Source organism: Carcharodon carcharias, chromosome 15 (assembly GCF_017639515.1).
Source record: "Carcharodon carcharias isolate sCarCar2 chromosome 15, sCarCar2.pri, whole genome shotgun sequence".
Classification (NCBI taxonomy): Eukaryota; Metazoa; Chordata; class Chondrichthyes; order Lamniformes; family Lamnidae; genus Carcharodon; species Carcharodon carcharias.
This window is the reverse complement of record NC_054481.1, coordinates 29,515,227-29,535,584: the sequence shown is the minus strand read 5'-3', so window position 1 is coordinate 29,535,584 and position 20,358 is coordinate 29,515,227. Positions and strand designations below refer to the sequence as shown.

The 20,358-nt window shown below is 40.2% G+C and overlaps 1 protein-coding gene across 2 annotated transcripts in view; it reads left to right on the top strand.

Moving 5' to 3' along the window:
• The window catches only part of xpo6 (exportin 6), a 123,441-nt gene that overhangs the window by 62,349 nt on the left and 40,734 nt on the right, over positions 1 to 20,358 (top strand). The window contains exons 6-10 of one of the 2 annotated variants that reach the window (XM_041206136.1): positions 4,132 to 4,209; positions 5,691 to 6,144; positions 8,297 to 8,423; positions 10,373 to 10,482; positions 19,952 to 20,060. In XM_041206136.1, the coding sequence (XP_041062070.1) occupies positions 4,132 to 4,209; positions 5,691 to 6,144; positions 8,297 to 8,423; positions 10,373 to 10,482; positions 19,952 to 20,060 (878 nt within the window). The remainder of the gene's footprint in view (positions 1 to 4,131; positions 4,210 to 5,690; positions 6,145 to 8,296; positions 8,424 to 10,372; positions 10,483 to 19,951; positions 20,061 to 20,358) is intronic. The other variant, XM_041206138.1, reaches the window with a different exon arrangement.

Genomic DNA, 20,358 nt, shown 5'->3' with positions numbered 1-20,358 from the left:
GAATAAAGTGATGGAAGAGCCTCAGCCCTTGACTTTGACCAACAGGTATGAGGTCCTTTCTACCTGTGTAGATGAGAACAAGGATTGCAGGTTGGATGAGCAAACTGACCTTGGTACCATGATGCAGGATGCCATTCAATTGGGGAGGGTGAAGAGGATTGTCGTGCTAAGGGACAGCATAGTCAGGGGGTTGATACTATTCTCTGCAGCTGCGCCCAGAAGCTCTGAATGTTGTTTTACCTGCCCGGTGCCAGGTTGAAGGACTTTCATTGCAGCTGAAATCAAATTTTGATTGGGACAATGCAGATCTAGTTGTTGTCCATGTAGGAACGAGCAACATAGGTAGAACTAGGAATGATGTTCTGCTGAGAGTGTTTGAGGAGTTAGATCACAGAATTGTTACAGCATAGGTGGAGGCCATTTGGCCCATGTCTGTACCGGCTCTCCAAATGGACACTTCACCTAGTGCCATTCCCCGTAACCCTGCACATTCTTCTTTTTGATGGAGCAGTCCATTTAGAAGCTCAGTCAACAGCATAGTTTGCAAATTTTGTGGAATATGCTTCAAATAGAGTAGCCTGCATGTTTTTGCATTTACACAGGTGATGGCAAACTAATACTGCAAATGCTGACTCAAATTTTGGTTGGGTGCAGATTAAAACACACAACCTCAGATGTAGTAATCACGGATTTGTTACCTGAGCCAGGCAGCGGTTGGCATAGGATCAAGCAAACTTTGAGAAATAAATGCATTTGTTCAGGGTGGTCTGAGAAGGCGTTTTGATTCATGGGGCACTGATACATGTACTCTGGAAAAAGGGAGCCCTTCTGTTGGGATGGGCTCCACTTAAAACAGTCTGGGATCAGTGTCCTGGCAAATCATATAACTAGGGCTGTAGACTTTAAACTAAAAGAGGGGAGGGAGAGTTCAGGTGAAAGAAGATTTAGAAATCTAAAGACAAATGTCAAAGCAATAGAACAGTGGAGTGATATGGGTAAAGACAAGCAGAATGGTACAGGAGGGACAGAGTGTTTTAATAATAGTGTATCAGCGAATAAGGTCCATGCAAATAATAGTTTGAAAATTAAAGGCCCTTTATCTGATGTGCAAAACATTCTTAATAAGGTATATGAGCCTGTGGCACAAATAGCGATAAATGGTTTAGATCCAGTGGCCATTAGAGATGTGGTTATAAGGTGACTGAGGTTGTGAAATAAATATTCCACGGTACACAGCATTTCAGAAAGATGGATCAAATAGAAAAGGAGGAGTAGGCTGAAAGTAAAGAATGACAAGGATAGTGAGAAAGGATCTTGGTTCAGAAGATCGGGAAGTAGAATCAGTCTGGATGGAGATTAGGCATGTAATCAAGGGTCAGAAACACTGGTGAGAGTAGTTTATAGCCCCCCAAATAATGGTTATGCTGTTGGACAGAACATTAAGCAAGAAATAATTGGAGCTTGTAACAAAGGCAATCTAATAATAGTGGGGCGCTTTGATCCAGTCTATAAAATTAATCAAAATGGCAAAGATGACCTGGAAGATGAATTTGTAGAATGTTTTTGTATACTTTCCTGGAATAAAATGTTGTGGAACCAACCAAAGATAAAATTGTTTTAGATGTAGTATTGTGCAATGAAACAAAGTTAATTAGTAATCTCTTGGTAAAAGGTCTACTGGGAATTGGTGATCAAAATATAATTGAATGCCATACTAAGTTTGAAAGAAACATATCCAGTCCCAAAGAAGAATCTTAAAGCCGATTACGTTGGTATAAGGAGAGAGTTCGATAAGGTTGATTGTGTAAATAGGCTAAAAGGTATGGCAGTAAAACCAATTAAAAACGAGCAACAAAATCATTCCATTTAAAATAAATAAATCTCAGCAAGAAGAATCCATTTGTGGCTTACTAATGAAGTTAAGGTGCTATTAAGTTAAGAGGCTTACAATGTTGCAAAGCATATTAGTAAGATTGAGGGTTGGGAGTGTTTTAGAAACCAGCAAATGGTCACCAAAAAGTTGATGATAAAGAAGAAATAGAATGAGTATAAACTAGGCAGGCATAAAAAGAGATTGTAAGAGCTTTTACAAGCATATGAAAAGGAGGAGAGTAGGTAAAGTAAACATTAGAGGCAGAGGCAGGAGAAATTATCATGGTGGAGTGAGGAAATGACATATTAAGCAAATATTTTGTTTGTCTTCACAGTAGAAGGCACACAATACATACTGGAAATAGAGGTAACTTAGGTGCTAAAAAGAGTGAGGAACTTAAGATAACTAATATCAGCAGAGAAAAAGTGCTGGAGAAACGCAAGGGACTAAAATCCAACAAATCCTCAGGACGTGATGGCCTACATGCTAGGGTTCGAAAAGAGATAACTGCAGAGATAATGTATGCACCATTTATGATTTTCCAAAATTCCTTAGATTCAGGAATTGTCCCAGCAGATTGGAAACTAGCAAATGTAACACCACTATTGATAAAAGGAAGGAGAGGTACAACAGTGAACTACAGGCCAGTTATTCTAATGAGTCATCTGGAATCTATAAGGAACTCTTAACAATGCACTCAAAATCGTAGTATGATCAGACAAAGGCAAAGTGGTTTAATGAAAGGAAATCATGTTTGACAAACTTATTGGAATTTTTTGAGAACATAACTAATAGGGTAGATAAATGGGAACTAATATATGTAGTATACTTGGATTTCCAAACTACATTTGATAAGGTGCCGCACAAAGGTTAGTACACAAGATAGGGATTTGTGGAATTGAGGGTAATATGAATAAAGGATTGGTTAATGGACAGGAAGCTAAGAGTAGAGATAAATAGGACATTTTAAAGTTGTCAGGCAGTAACGAGTGGAGTGCTGCAAGGATCAATGCTCAGGCCCCAGTTATTTACAATCTATTTATGATTGTCTTAGACAAATGTACAGAGTAATGTATCAAAGTTCATAGATGATAAGAGGCTAAGTGGGAAAGCAAGCTGTTGGGGCTAAAGAGGCTGAAAAAAGATAGAGGTGAGTGTTGGCAGATGGAGTATAATATGGGAAAGTGTGAGGCTAGTCACTCCACAGTTAGAATGGAAAAGCAGAATGTTTTTTAAAAGGCGAAAAACTTGATGTTCAGAGGGACTTCGGTGTACTCGTACAAGGAACACAAGCTAGCATGCAGTTATAACAAGCAATTATGAAGTCAAATGGCATGAAGGTTATTATTGCAAGAGGATTTAAGCACAGGAATAAGGAAGTGTTGCTAAAATTGTACAGGGCTTTGGCGGGACCACATCTGAAGTACTGAATGCAGTTTTGGTCTCCATCTTTAAGAAAAGTTATACTTGCATTGGAATGGTTCACTAGATTGATTCCTGGGATGAGAAGGGTGTCCTATGATAAGAAGCTGAGTAAATTAGCCAATGCTGTCTGGAGCTTAGAAGAATGAGAGGTGATCTCACTGAAATATACAAGACTTGAAAGAGCTTGACAGAGTAGACACAGATTGTTTCCCCTGTCTGGGGATTTGAGAACATGGGAACAGTCTTGGGATAAGGGGCTGAGATGAGAAATTTCTTCACTGAGGGTTCTGTGTCTTCAAAATTCTCTACCTCAGTGGGTTGTGGATGTTCCATCATTGAATATATATATATGTTTTATATATATATGGCTGAGATAGATTTTTGATCTGTCAGGGAATTGAGGAGCAGGCAGGAAAGTGGAGTTGTAGCTGAAGATCAGCCATCATCATATTAAATGTTGGAGAAGGCTCAAGGGGCTGTATGGTCTATTCCTGCTCCTTTTTCTTATGTACCAGCTATTTATATTAATGATAAATAACCTCAACCAGAGACTGGAGTGGAGAGAGCTTTACAAAGGACTGCTGGTACAGAAATAGAAAATTCTTTACCATAAACCTCAAAAATAAAACACTAAGTCCTGGTTAGTTTGGAAATGTAGGGGCGAGCTGGGACCCTATGGTGTAAAGGTTTCTCGTAATGTTACTGCTCAAAGTTTCTGCTAACTCACTTGCTACAGTGTGACCTGAAATTTGGCGTTAGATAACTTTGTTAATATTTTAACGTAAATACTACACATAAGGGTTAGATTTTCTCAACGATATTTTTCTTTGCAGGTATTTTAGAGACCATTTGGGATAAAAACAGTGTTACAGCTGCTACTCCGCCTCCCTCCCCAACTTCAGGAGATAGTGGTAGGTTCTGTTTGGTTGAAATGCCTGTGATTTGGATATAACCACCCTGATCACATGAAGGTGATTTGCATTAAACATACCAATTTTGATGCAAATATATTCATTCTGTAGGAAAATGATGGTGCCATTAGGAAATAGAACACATCTATTTAAGATACTTAGTGATCTCAAGAAGTCTCAAGTGAGGTAGAGAGCAGCCAGACTCGGAGTAAAACTCCACGGTAACTCAGCAGTGTCTGTTGACAACCTCAGGATCTTTTAACTGCACTGTCACAATCTTTGGTTTTTGCACGAGATTCATTGTTATTAATCACATACACAAGGGAACCTTGAATCGCCTATGACGAAGGGCAGAGTCCACTTTTCAGTTGTCAATATATAGTTAAATTATAGTAGGACTCGGACCATAAATGATCCGTGCTCCTTGTACAAAATATCATGAGCCCCATCTCCTTTGTAGAAGACTGTAAAGCACTCCTCAAAATAGGCTTGGCTTCAAACCAAGAACTGAATACCAAGTTTCAGACTCAGCTCAGCACACAGTCATTCAAGATTACTGCACAGCATAAAAAGCCTACCCATCCCAGTATCAGCATAATTAAGCTTCCTGCTGTGCCATTGGAATGTAGTGACACATGGCCCCTCTGGTCTTACAAGGAGTAATCTTCTTTCAAAGACATGTTATGCTTGTGATTGTACCTTAGTCTTCCCACTGAATACCTAACATTTTTAGTTGTTGTTGAGACTAAGCTCGGGCAGCAGGCTTATTTTAGAAGAAAACCTAGCTTGGACAAAATCCAATCTGCTGCTAGTACCAAGGGATGTCTCAGTTTGATCTTTGTTTGTTGCCTTCCCCAAAGGATAGTTTGCTCATGTAAATGGATTGATGATTTCTGTTGACAGGGAGTGCCCACAAACTGAAATTTGTTAATTTGGTGCAGATTAGAAGCAGTGCAGCTAATCATAGTAAATTAGCCGCTGAAGAATGCATTCAGTATCCACTATATGTCCTATCAATTATGATAACCAGAAGTATCGATACTAGACCTCTTCGTACAGGCTAGAGTACTGCTGAAATTAATTTATAATTAAAGTCACAGAAAACACAAGCAAAAAATACTCATGAGAGGACTGGAATTAGTCCATGACAGATTACTACATTCCTTCAGAATTATGTCTCCAGCATTCTTAAGTTTCTTCAGATGAATCGGTTAAGCTTTCTGTTCTTTGGGAAACCAGGACTTATATCTTCTGTAGTAATGTATACGGAAGCCTGAAATGCCCAAGGTACAAACCTGAAAACCTAACAGCTAGAACAAGAACATTTATTGGGATGATATCAAACCATTTTTTGAAGTAAAGAAAAGGCTTCATATCTTGCAGCAATGATTAATAATACATATATATTTGCTTTTCTGCATTTCAGTGAGGCTGCCAATAACTTGAAGCTACTGAAGTCTAATGATTTTTTTCCCTGTTAGGTGATTTGCTTAGTAGCCTATTGCAGACTCCCCAAGCTGCCAAATTATTAAATCAGCCAATCCCAATTTTGGATCCAGAGAGTGAGCATGTTTGTTTTCTGGCTTTGGACTGTTTGACTCATCTCTTCAGCTGGATCCCACTCTCTGCCAGCATCACCCCAACTCTCCTGACTACCATCTTCCACTTTGCTCGTTTTGGCTGTGATACCCGTGCCAAGAAACTAGTTGCTGTGAATGGAAATGGCCACAATAATAACATCATCCAGGAGCGAGGTAAACTGGGTGTATTAGCCATGTCCTGCATTAATGAACTCATGTCCAAGAACTGTGTCCCTGTGGAATTTGAGGAGTATCTACTGCGTATGTTCCAGCAGACATTCTACTTGCTGCAGAAAATCACCAAAGAGAACAATGCACACTCCATAAAGAGCCGCCTGGAAGAGCTAGAAGAAAGGTAAGCCTTGTAGATACCCTAGCATAGGAGGTATGGTGCGGGGGCCTGCTCTGAGATTACTTAGTACACTGTTTGGAAACAAATGCATTTTGGATAAGCCTGGCTTTGCCATCATCTGCTATGCATATGGAGTTTGAGCCCAAAGCGAAATTGTATGGCAACATGAGTATCTTGCATTTTATTCCTCTACATCTTAACACTAATATTAAAAGTTTGTTCATTTCACTGTGGAAGAAAAGTCTCCTGTTTTATGAAATCCTTTAAAAAGGAAATAATGTGTAGATTCAGGTTTGGATGTGAAGATCAAAAAAAAAATCAGTTTAACATCTCTCATAAAGAATTTGCACTTCTGTCAGTAAATGGCCGTCTGTAAGACCTGCTGCCCTGAGCTTCTGTAATCCAGATAACAAGGGAAATAATTGGCTCTAAAAGCATGGTTTCCTTGTTGGTCTGATTTAGGATTTATTCACCACTGTAGCACTCATGGCAGCCCTTTGAAAGCTCCAGCCACAAGTAAGAAATAAATATAAAAGTAAGAAAGATCAAACAAAATAAGTTGCCAGAGCTCACATGCTGTTTTGTGGATCTGTAAGCTATATACTGGTGTGTAGTGTATTCTTACAGGACTTGCCCTGTTGTGTGCAGGATCCAAACATGAACTTGAACTGGAGAGTATGGCTGGGCATTCCTGTAATCTGCAGATTGTACAACACAGTCCTCTTAAGAATACAATGAGCTCTGTTCTCTCGATAAGGCAGCAAGTATTGAAAGCTGAACAGTAGTAATAAGAAATTCTTTGTCAAACATCATAACATTGTAAAGACCTAGTTACCATATGATTTATGAAGCAGCACATGCTGTCTCCATTAGCTGCAACTGGTTGGTAGTACTGTGAAGCTTGGAGCTGGACATATTCATCGCCCGGTTGTGTTTTAACAGTATTGATTAGCTGATCGTCTGCTGGCTGAGAGATTGAAGTCAGCATTTCCTTATTAACTATCATTGACCACGGTTCTGAGTATAAGGATAACTTGATGGTGTGCAATTCCTTTTTGTATCTGGAAATAGTGGCCACACAGGTTTGCATTAATATGAATGAAGGCTTAAGGTGCAAAGGCACAACATTCTGTAATACTGAGTAATACAAGGTTAGTGAGGCTAAGATCTGTCGGACAGCAGTAGAGGTACTACAGTTGGTTACAGACTAGTGAGAGGGGAATTGGCCAGAATAGCTGCTCGTAATCATTAGGTGTGACTGGATGCTGAAAGGTACGTGTGTATTTTTGCACCCATGAAGGAACCTGGCTCAACAATCATGCTCACTGATATGGTTGTCTAATCCAGTGGTTTTCAATTTTTTTTGATTGAAGGGTCATTTTTCAATTGCATTAGTAATGTAGTAATTAGTAATGCATTATTTTTCAAATGCATTAGTAATCACTGCACCCATCTAAATGATAATACAAAATGAAAAGTGTGTTTTAATAATGCTTTTAAGAAAACAGATTTTGTTTACAGATATTTAGTTGCAGATTACTTTCAGATGTAATGATCTATGCCTTTTTAGTGCTGCCCCATTGCACTCCTGGGTGAGACAGCTAGGCCACTCTGCGCTGCACATTTGGTGACCACACTCCACTCCCACCTTCCAGCTTGCTCCAAGCCCACCACCTGTGCAGCTGTAAAGCCTGCCCTGTTCAGTAAACACTCAACCTCAGTTTAAGAACCACTGGCCTAGCCCACTACAGTGGATGAATAATAGCTATTGATGAGGTCTCTGCTGACAGCACTTGTGAATTGTGCCGTGGCATGAGTCACCGCCTTTGGGAGAGCACAGTAGGAACCCACAGTAGGATCGCTTTGGACAAGAACAGTGAATGTGAATGAAGTCCGAGTCTGGTTTGGATTTTTGTGTGAACGACCCAAGTTGCTATGACTGGATTTTCTCATGCTATGTTTCAGATATTGGAGTGAACAGTTGTCATCCTGTACGCAATGGTTGCAGGGCTTTTTGTTATAATGTAAATGACCTATATTTCTTGCAGTAATGAGTGTTTATCAGCTATCTTCTCCATTGTGTGTATTTAAAATTTTGAGATTCGGCTTGTAATTACTGTCTTGAGTATCTCTATCTCTGATCTTTCCCTTTTAGCTATGTGGAAAAGTTCACTGACTTCCTACGACTTTTTGTGAGTGTTCACCTGCGTCGAATCGAGTCCAACTCCCAGTTTCCAGTGGTAGAGTTTCTGGCCCTTCTTTTCAAATACACCTTTCATCAGGTGAGACCGACTTCCTGTGACCTGTACTTTAGAAAATGTGTACAGCCTATAGGTGGAACATTGGATCTAATAATGGGGAATAAGCCAGAGCAGATTTTTTTTTAAAAGTAAGGGGGCATCAAAGCAATATAATAAGCTTTAAGATGATGGTAGAGATGGACAAATGTATGATTGTCCAGTTAATAGATTGGAGAAAAGTTGACTTTGAGGGGTTGAGAATAGAACTTGGTAAAACAAAAATGGACAGCAATATTGGCAACAGCGGTGTAGATCTACAATGGGAAACATTTAAAATAGTGTTCAAAAGAATGCAGGAAAATATTCTGCAGACAGGAAAGTGCAAACTGAGCATCAGTGGGACCCCATGGATGAATAAAGACCTAGGGAACAATTGAGGGCTAGAAAGGAGGCAAACGTTAAGTACATCGAGAGAGAAGAGTACATGATAAGGAGGAAAATAGAAATAAGGGGAGAAGTAAATAAATCAATTAAGAAGACAGGAACAATGAAATTAAATTTTCACGGGACTGGAATAAAATCTTTTACAGGCACATCAATTAAAAAAAGGCTGTGATGGGAGTAGGATCACTAAGCGATAGACAGGATAATACCAATGATAACGATAGAGACATGGCAGAAATATTAAATCCTGTTTTGCTTCAGTGCTTACCAAGGAGATAGGCAGGTAGACTTGTCATTGAATGATGAGATGAATAAGGTAAGTACACTTAAAATTATTTTATTAAATAAACTAAAATTGAGGATAAAAGCCCCTTGTCCAGATAGATTGCATTCACGTAATTTAAAATAATCTATGGAAGAGATAGGAACACAGGACTTATGAACAGGAATAGGCTATTTGGCCTTTTGAGCCTCCTCCAGCTTTCAATAAGTTCACGCTGATCTGATTGTGGTCTCAACTCCACTTTCCTGCCTGCCCCTCCATAATCCTTGACTGTTTTGTCTATCAAAATTTTATCTAACTCAGCCTTGAATAAATTCAATGACTCAGCCTCCACTGCTTTCTGGGGAAGAGAATTCCACAGACTAATGACCCTTGGAGATAAAAATTCTCTTCCTCTCCGTCTTAAAAGAGACCTCTTATTTTTAAACTGTGCCCCTGGTTCTAGTCTTCCCCACAAGAGGTAACATCCTCTTGGTATCCACCCTTTCAAGTCCCCTCAGAATCTTGTATGTTTCAATAAGATCACCTCTCAACAGAGGCTGTACAACACATATATAATAATTCGTTAGAAGAAGGTGTAGTGTCAGAGGACTGGTGGATAGCAAATATAATTACGATATTTATGAAGAGGGAAAAGAACATGTCTAGGAAATTATAGACCAGTCAGCTTAACATCCGTGGCAGGAAAAGTAATTAAATCCCTGCTAGAAGAGAGAATAGAAGAACATCTAAAAATGAAACACACAATAATGGATAATCGTCGTGGATTTTAAAAGTGAAAATTTTGCTTGACCAACCTTATTGAATTTTTTGAGGAGCTAACAGAGCTAACAAATGGTGGTAACGCACTAAGTGTAGTTTATCTGAATTTTCAAAAGACTTTTGATGAAGATGGCCCATAATAGTCTAATGAATAAGGTCAGAGAATGTGGAGTCAGAGGACAAGTGGCAGAATGGATTGCTAGCTGCCTTCAAGACAAAGCAGAGAGTGGGAGTAAAGGATAGTTATTCAGAGTGACAGAAGGTGGAAAATGTTGCTCCTGAAGAATCAGTGTTGGAACCATTGCTGTTCACAATTTGTTAACGATGATGGTAGATTTAGACGAGGAAAGGTGGAAGGAGGCCCGAGCGAAGCATGAGCACCCAGCATGGACTGATTGGGCCAAATGGCCTGTATTTGTGCCTTTATATCATATGTAGTCCTACAACATGTACCCTGTTTGTAGAGGCAACAAACATAATTTCTGACGTTTTGTTGTTACAGCCCAGTCATGAGGGTTATTTCTCCTGCCTTGACATATGGACGATATTCCTGGATTACCTAACGAGTAAAATCAAAAGTCGGCTTGCTGATCGGGATGAGGTCCTAAACAGGTCAGCTACTTGTTTAGTATTAGCCCTGCTTCCTAAGCGCTTTAGATTGGGGCAGTTTGTCATTTGGGTAACATTGGCTTACAGTCTGAATAGTCAAGATTTGAGGAGCTCTTGAGTGTTCTTTGTATTTGTGTGAGAGCTTCCTCCCTCTATTGGGCATCTTTATAAATCTTTTAATGTGAGAATACTCAAAGACACCTTGATTTTTATTAATTGAGTAATGTAACCCAGCCGCAGTTCCTGTGCAATGTTTGCACAACGACATTTGAACTTTGATCATAACACTATGCTATTAGAACAGGAGCTGGACATTCCGTAACGACTGCAGTGCTTAATATTAAAGCTGGAGTCACTGTAACTCATTTGAAAAATTGAACACATCAGATCAGACAAACAAAAGTCGGATGAATATAATTTCTCAACCTACTCTAATTTCATCTCTGTAATGATTGTTGATGAACATTTTAGTCAATTTTCCTTGCAGTTATCTTAATTCCCCTGCCATGGCCTCCATGAATTTAGGAAATCATGGTTTAAAACAAGGCTGCGTGTTCAGTTGGATGTAAAAGATGCTTTGGCACTATTTGAAGAACAGAACGTGGTCACTATATCCTGACCTAAATTAATCCTGCAACCAATGCCACCAATGATGTTTTTTTTAAGTCATTCATTCTTTCACTGTATGTGGGATCTGGCCTTGCTGAGCAAAACTTGGCTGTCAAGTTTGGCTGCATAATCACAACTGCACTTGTTTTGGCTGTAAAAACATTCTAGGGTGTCTTGAGAGCAATGTAGGACACTGCATAAAATGCAACTTCCAGTTGTGCTCTGCCAGATTGTGGAATGCCTTTGTTGATGGTGTCACAAGTTACCGTAGTAGTTCCTTTGGAAAGGAAAGATGAGAGCTGCATACTTCAATAATAGTGTTGAAGTAGTTGAATTGGGGAGGGGTCTAAGGATGATTAGAAGTATCAAATTTTACATAGTTGCAGCAGCAATCAGCAAAAAAAACCGATGCATGACTAGATTACAAGTTGTACTATGCCCGGCTAAAACAGAGTTCTGGTCACTGAGACACGAGGGAGTCCAGAACCTAGAAGCAATGTTTAGAGGATTGACAAGACTGCTCCCCAGCATCAGAGGGCTAAGCCAGGAGGAAAAACTCTAGCAATTTAAGCTCTTATCCCTGAGAAGAAGCAACTATGAGGGGGCTAGTAAAGAAACACAAGATGGCAAATGGTGTAGACCTGATAAACATGGAATTCTACCTCTGATTAAACCATGGTAGATTTACATTCAAGCCTGATATCAAGAATTTGAGTGATCATTGTGTTGAATAATCATCTGAATGAATGGTGGAGATAGAATCTCTGGAACCACTTTAATAGTTGGGTGCTGTACAGTACTGGGTCTGTGGGATCCTCCAGGATGTATGGGTCAGGTGATCTTTCTCATCTATCTCATGAAAAGAAAATCTCCTTGGCTGCAAGAGGGGAAATTTGGAATCACTGACATGCAGATATATAACCATCTTAATCTTTTAATATATTTTTTCTTTTCAGCAAAGTGGCCTTTTCTTCTGACCTCCGCAGTTTGCATTGCGAGGTGATTTGCACTTGACACTTTGTTCAAAGATGCACTCAACTCTAATGTGAAGAAAATTCCTCTTGGCCCAAAGATCCTGAAGGCAGCCATCTAAGAAGCCTCCTGGGAAAGCCTGGGCTGAGGATTTGAATGGCATCATTTTTGACATGGTTTAAGTTTACACACAATGCCCAGGATGTTTGACTTAATCCATTGCAGCAAAGTTCTCTCAGCCTCACTGAGTTGCACACCCATTAGACCTAATTTGAGCAATGAGATTGTTGAGGTCTATTAAGATTCATGGGGCAGAGCTGCTCAAGTCTGACATCTTTGCTATATGTCTGCAATATGAAGGTAACAGTTTGTTACCTGATCTAAAGTGAGTCTATTTCCTTAGCTTAGATCTCGAACTTGGATAATTTTATTATATCTCTGATCTGGGATATGTCAGGTTTCTCTCTGGCCATTTCTATTGGATAATACTAACGGTGTGCTCCAAAATGCCTATTTAACCTGAAGTTTAAATTTCCATGAAGGATGTTGGCATCTGTTGCAAACAGATGGGCATCATTCAGAGGTTGTGTGAGGGCACTCATTTTTTTTTCATTTTTTTCTCCAGAAACCTTTTCCCATGCTGCAGGATGGACTTGCTCAAATGCCTGTATGCACATTCTCGTAATTGTTCGTTGGCAGGGCTCTTTAGCACATTCGTATTCAGTGGGTGGTTATTCTGCTTTCTGCAGTTCTCTTATCCACACATATGATGGTGATACACAGGGATTGGCGGTGGGATGTAGTGACCAGAACTGTTGCAACCTTAAGAACATAAAGTTCGAGAAAAGATCGCTTGGCCCATTCAAAGCCCCTAACTTCCCCAGAGTAATTTCATAAGCTCCTTCAGTTGTCTCTGTCATGCCTATGAAAATATTACGAACAGTTATAATTTGAGTTTTTAAAACAGAATCTCCTAAATAGCTTTTTACTTGCTACAAACTTGCATTTGTTTCTGGTCTTGCTACCCAGAGTTATTTTTCTAAAGCCTATGACTTTGGAAATCCAAAGTTTTATGTTTAATAAATTGAAACAGCATGTAGAATTACTCCATGTCTTTGTGCTATAGTGTTGGCTTAAAAGTTTGAGCCTGCTTGTGAAAGTTTCTGAATTCCAATAGTTCTGACTGGTTAGATGTCAGCATATTTCCTTGTGTCATGACCCAGGACAAGAAACAAAAAGGAATGCTTAGGTTGTTGACTTTCAGACAAATAATAGAGTTGGGAATACTGTTGGACCTATTTTTCCGATTAAAGGCTGCTCATCACCACTCAGTCTCTTATCTAAGAAGCTGCAGTAGTCAGAGTATTTATCCACCCTGTTCCCAGTTGGGTGATTGAAGGTTGACCTTTTTTTTCAAGGTACTTGATTTGGTTTAATCCAATACAGTGATGCTGTTCTCATTGGGAGTTGAGAGCTTGTTGTTTCTTGAAGAACAGCAGGCATAGCTAAATCTGAAGTTTAGAATCACCATCATCCTGCAGGGCAGTCACGTTTGTCCTACTTTCCTGCTTAATATGGATGCACAAAATGTACCCAGTGACTCTACCCTTTCAGATGACTCTCAAATGTAGCATATTGCTGCTGCATCTGGATCTTCGACACAGAGACACCCTTCAAATTACCAGAAGCAAAATACTGCTGCTCTTAGAATCTGAAATAAAGCCAGGAAATGCTGGAGCACTCAACAGGTTATCATGTGGAGAGAAGGCACAGATTAACATTTGAAATTATTGACATTTCATCAGAACAACTCTGCAACTCTGACAAAAGGCAATTGACCCAAGATGTTAACTCAATCTGATGCTGTCTGACCTGCTGAGTGTTTCCATTTCCTGTCTTTACCGGATTGCTTCCGCTGTTAGTGGAGGTAACAAATGCTAGATACGTTTATAGTTGGAGGTTCACAAACCCTCAGACAGGCATTTTAGCTGGTGCCTTTGCACCAGCTCCTTCACTTTGCCTGTGGTTGCTAGGTGGCTGAAGTGTTGGATGCCCAGACAGCATCCAATAATGTACTGGTGTCTTAACAATTGCACCTGTGCGCGTGCACGCACCCCACCCACCCACCCACCCACCCAAACCCTGGTCCAAACCAAGGAACACAACACATAACCAGTTTTGGAAATGTGGATTAATTTGTCAAATTTCCCCAATTTATACGCCACCACTTATGGAACTAATTCTGCCTGAAGTAACTCCTTAGTATAAAGGTAAAAAGCAAAATTTCACATCATTACCGAGGATAGTTTGCTGCCTTCAACACAACAGGAAGCAGGTTTCTATACAAGACCACAACGTGACTCTGCAAAATGGGAAGTTTTCTCATATGTTTGAAACTGAAAATTGTATTGTTGCCTGCCCTGGCTGCCTGTAAAAGTAAATCCCAGGATGTGTGAGCTGAACATTGTACCTTGTTAATGTAGTGAGCAAATTAAATAGTTGTTCTGTAACCTGATGTGAGAATGTTATGAGTAAGAGGTGGTTCAAGCCAACACTACTTCCTCTTGCAGCCACATTCTGCTAATCTATAAACATCAGAGCTGGAGTTTGTTGCTTTATGCGTAACTGTTAGTGAATATTTCACATCTGCTTGTTGCACCTATACTGGGAAACATTAATTTTTGTGACAGAGCTGCTCTATTGTTCAAGTAGTTGAGACATGACTCATGCAAGTTGCTGGAAGTTTATCAAGTGGGGATACATACAAATTAGGAGCAGGAGGAGGCCACTCAGCCCCCTCAAGCCTTTCCACATCCACCCTGTCAAATCCCCTCAGGATCTTGTGTTTCAATCAAACCGCTTCTGACACTTCTGAACTCCAAGTACAAGCCTAGCCTGTCCAACTTTCCTCATAAGGCAACCTGCCCATTCCAGGTATTAGTCTGGTAAACCTTCTCTGAACTGCTTCCAATGCATTTACATCCTTCCTTAAATAAGGAGACCAATACTGTATACGGTACTCCAGATGTGGTCTCACTAATGCCCTGTATAACTAAAGCATAACCTCCCTAATTTTATATTCAGTTTCCCTCGCAATAAACAATAGCATTCTTTTAGCTTTCCTAATTACTTGCTGTACCTGCATGTAACCTTTTGTGATTCATGCACTAGGACACCCAGGTCCCTCTGTACCTCAGAGCTCTGCAATCTTTCACCATTTGGATATTCTTCCTGCCAAAATGAGCAATTTCATATTTTCCCATATTATACTCCATTTGTCAGATCTTTGTCCATTCACTTAACCTATCTATATCCCTTTGTAGCCTCCTTAAGTACTCTTCACAACTTACTTTCCTACCTATCTTTGTGTCATCAACAAATTTAGTAACCATATCTTTAGTCCCTTCATCCAAGTCATTTATATGAATTGTGAAAAATTTGAGGCCCCAGCACTGATTCCTGTGACACACCACTTGTTACATCTTGCCAGCCTGAAAATGACTCATTTATGCCTACTGTTTTCTGTTAGCTAGGCACACTTCTATCCATGCCAATATGTTACCCCCTACACCAGGAGCTTTTATTTTCTTCAATAACCCTCAATGTGGCACCTTCTCAAATGCCTTCTGGAAATTGAAGTGTAGTACATCCAAACAGTTCCCCTTCATCCACAGCACATGTTACTTCTTCAAAGAAATCCAATAAATTCGTTAAACATGATTTCCCTTGCACAAAACCATGCTGACTCTGTCTGATTTCCTTGAATTTTTCAAAGTGCCCTGCTATAATATCCTTAATAGCTTCTAGCATTTTCCCGATGACAAATGTTAAGCTAACTGATCTGGAGTTTACTGCTTTCTGTCTCCTTTTTTGAATAAAGGAGTTACATTCACTATTTTCCAATCTGATGGAACCTTCCCCAAATCTAGGGAACTTTGGAAAAGTAAAACCAATGCATCAACATCTCACTAGCCACTTCTTTTAAGTCCCTAGGAGAAACTCCACCAGGACCCAGGCACTTGTCAGCCCGCAACTCCAATGATTTGCTCGATACCACTTCCCAAGTGATTGTAATTTTCTTGAGTTTCTCCCTCCCTTCCATTTCCTGATTTGCAGCTATTTCTGGGGTGTTACTTGTATCCTCTATAGTGAAAACCGATGCAAAATACCTGTTTAATTCATCTGCCATCTCCTTATTTTCCATTACTAATTCCCCAGACTCACTTTTTATAGGACCAATGCTCACTAACTTTTTTTAAAGTATCTATAGAAACTCTTACTATTTGTCTTTATATTCTTGGCTAGCTTTCCCTCATATGTTTAATTTTTCCCTCCTTATTAATCTTTTAGCCACTCTGCTTTTTTTAATATTCTGTCCAATCTTCTGACCTGCCACCCATCTTTGCGCAATGATATGTTTTTTCTTTAAGTTTGATACTATCTTTTAACTACTTTAGTTAACCACAGATTGTGGGCCCTCCCCTTGGAATTTTTCTTTGTAATTTTTCTAATTTGCCAGTTAATTTTAGCTAGCTGTACATTTATGCCCTCATAAATGACAAGCTCCCATTATTTTTTCCTTTATTCCCCATTCTAGTGTGTGGTTACTGTTAGGGTGCCTTTACGCCACTGCTACAAGTGACTTCTTGCCGCTATCATTTCTCACCTCTACCCAAACTGCTTCTACACCCTGTTTTCCTGAACTTGGGTCATCCCTCTTCTGTGCAAATACCATCATTAATTAACAGAGCCATCCTTCCGCCTTTTCCTAGCTTCCTGCCGTTCCTAAATGTCATGCTTCCTTCAATATTCAGGTCCCAATCTGTTATCTTGCAGCCATATCTCTGTATTTATTTTTATTTGCGTTATCAGTTCATTGCTGATATTTTTAATGCTACGAGCATTCAGATACAGAGCCTTTAGTTTTGACCATTTTTAAAATTATTTTTGTAACCTCTAGCTTTATCTGCTGATTTGCACTCAGATTTGTACACTGTCCTTTCCTGACAAGATCGATTTATCATTTCCCATATTGATATCTTTGTCTTTGATTTTCCACACCTTCCCATATTTGATCCCTTGCCCCAACTATTTAGTTTAAAACTCTCTCTACTTCCCTGGCTATGCTGTTTGCTAAAACACTGGTCCCAGCGCGGTTCAGCTGTAGACTGTCCCAATGGTACAGCCCCCATTTTCCCCAGTACTGGTGCTAGTCGCCCATGAACCAGAACCCACTTCTCCCACAGCAGCTTTTGAGCCACACGTTCATCTCTCTAATTTTATTTATCCTATGCCAATTTGCATGTGGCTCAGGTGATAATCCAGAGGTTATTACCTTTTGAGGTTCTGCTTTTTAATTCCTAGCTCTTCATACTCTCTCTGCATGGACCATGACCACTGGACGACTCCTGTCTTACTGCAAATGCATTTCCAGCCCTGAGCAGATATACCAAGCCCTGGCACTGGGCAGGCAACATAGCCATCTGGACTCATACTCTATCTCCCTGAATATGCTGTCTCCTATCACTACTGCATTCCCCCTCACTCCCCCAACTTGAATGTCATCCTTCACCATGGTGCCATGGTCAGTCCACTCATCCACCTTGCAGTCCTTCCCCTCATCCGCTTGGGTAGCAAGCACCTCATACCTGTTGGGCAAAGTCAGGGACTGAAGCTCCTCCATCACTGCACGCTGGTTCCCCTTACCTGCCTGACTAGCAGTATCATCTTACTGGTCCTGTTCCATGACCAACTCTAAAGTTCTGCCTAATCTAAGGGGAGTGACTGCCTCCTGGAACAAAACGTCCAGGTAACTCTTCCCACCCCTGATGCCCTGCAATGTCCACAACTCAGACTCCAGCTCAGCAGCTCTGAGCCAAGATTGTCTAAGCTGCAGACACTTTCTGCAGGTATGGTTGTCCGGGATTACAGTGCCTTCCACAGATTTCCATGTTCTGCAGTCACGGCACATCACTGGCCCTGCCAATTCTGTTCAACATTATTTATTTAATTATTTAATAGTTTGCGCAGATAAAAAAAAATAGAAAGTTGCACTCACCTAGCTTGGAAATGAGGAAGGAAACTCGCCAACCACTGGAGGCTGAAAGGAAATAGAAAAAGGGAACACCTCTTTCGTCCCTGTGCAAAGAATTCTCACCTGAACCAAATTCCAAACTCACTCATATCTACGTCTCAATCGGTGTAGTCTGGTGTCTGTGTGCCCCTGTCTGTCCGAAGTAGCTGAACTCAAATCTTTAACACCAGCAAACTGAATCATGCTGTTAAGAAAAAAAATCAATCTTTAGATTTGAACCATTATATCTGAACTGTTAACTTCATCACTGTCGTCCCTTTATAGGAAAGGGTAATTAGCTTAGGAGGCTGTCATTATGGAACATAAATACTGTGGGCTATTGGATAACCTTCCCCTGCCTACTTTGTAGTGTAATCTTGTTCTAAGACAGCCCTTCAGTTATATTTCTCCTGACATCTTCATCAATTGCCTCCCAAAGTAGCAAAAAGCTCAGTAACCATTTGTGGGTAATTATCCAAAGTGATGTAACTCCATTGTTAAGTGGGGGGAGAAAGACATTCACCCCAGCAAGCCTGTCTGTCTTGAGGGAACCCAACTCACTACATTGTTCTCTCACTCAATCTGTTTTATCCTTCTCTCCAGAAACAGAGTCCCATGCTACCTGATATAGAGACCTGAACAAGTGAATGTCAGAAAAGTTGAAACTGTTACTTGACCCCTATCAGCACCTCCATTTTCTTCCATTCATCTCACCAGTTGCTATTTTGCTCTGAACCAGAGCTTGTAAAATCTTGGTGTACAGCTTGATCCTGAGCTGCACCATCGCCTCTGCATTACCAAAGCTGCTTTCGACTTCAATGTTACCCACCACAACGATGACTTTCCTCATTGTGCTGCTGAAATTTCACCCATACTCCTCATTTTCGCTACAACCACATCTTACCTTGGATATCTCCTCTTGCCTTGTGTCCCTTATTTATGCATTTTCTGAGAATTTTAATCTGCATGCATGAATCTATTTGTACCTACCCCTTGTGCTTTCTACATATACACATGGCTGGAAACAGCATTACTTACTCTCATGTTATTGTTTTACTGTAATATTTCCATGGCCTTGCTTTGGTGTCCCTTTCTGCCTGATCACATCCTATCAGGAGTTGTATCAATCACATTCTAGCAAAAAACAATTTTCCAAGGTACAGTTGCCATTACAATTTCTCCACATATTCTATTATATATCCTACAAATTTTAACTTTTACAAGGTCATATTCCAACTGCTTCATATCTCCTCTTTTTCCCCCGACCCCCCGAAGCACATCCTGCTGAGTCTCTTGCATATCCTTGACCTTGGATGTTTGTTCTCCAAGTACTTCACAGCCTAGCCAAGTGGTGCATAATGCACAGTTGTATTATGAGCTGATGTGATACAACCAAGTTACATCATCCAGAAACCATTGCATGGCACCAGACACCCCAAACTCACAGCAGCTACAAACCTCATGATTTGACACTCTTCCTGTCCTTGGTGTGAGCATTGCCTGCTCTCCTTATTTCCAAGGAAGTGAGTGAGCAAGGGAATCCAGGTCCCACATGAGGTCATCGATGAATGAAGAAGTCCAAGAAAAAGGCTGTAATGGGCTCAGGGTGTGAGTGACATTGCCATTCCTATATAGGGAGCCTGTATTCCCAGACTGGTATAAATGGGGCAGGTTGCTGCTACAGCAGCAGGAGACAGAACTAGAGGAAACATTAAACTGATCTGTACAAATAGACAGCGTCTTGCTTTTTGCCTAATTATTTTGAATGTTGAGATTCATTACCTTGTGATTGTCACTAACTACTACTTCTCTCCATAGATACAAAGGTGCACTAGTTCTACTGCTGACAGAGGTTTTACGTCGGATACAGTTCCGTTATAATCAGGCCCAGCTGGAAGAACTTGATGATGAGACACTGGATGATGACGTAAGTGCGTTGGTGTGGATTAGACCTGAACTGCTAATGAATGTGGGGGCACATCTTGTTCAGCAAGTTGTTCTATCATTGAGCAACCCAGGAGGAAGCAAGACTGACCTGACAAGTCTCAAGATAAGAAAAATTACATTCTTAATGTCAAATCACATTTTGATCTCTGCAATATAAGTTTGGGGGTGGTGGGGTGTAGGTGATTTTGCCTGAAGTTCGGAGATCAAGAATTATGATTGACACAATTTTGCACCAAATCCAAAAACTTTATTGAGAATTTTAAACAAAACATCTTCAA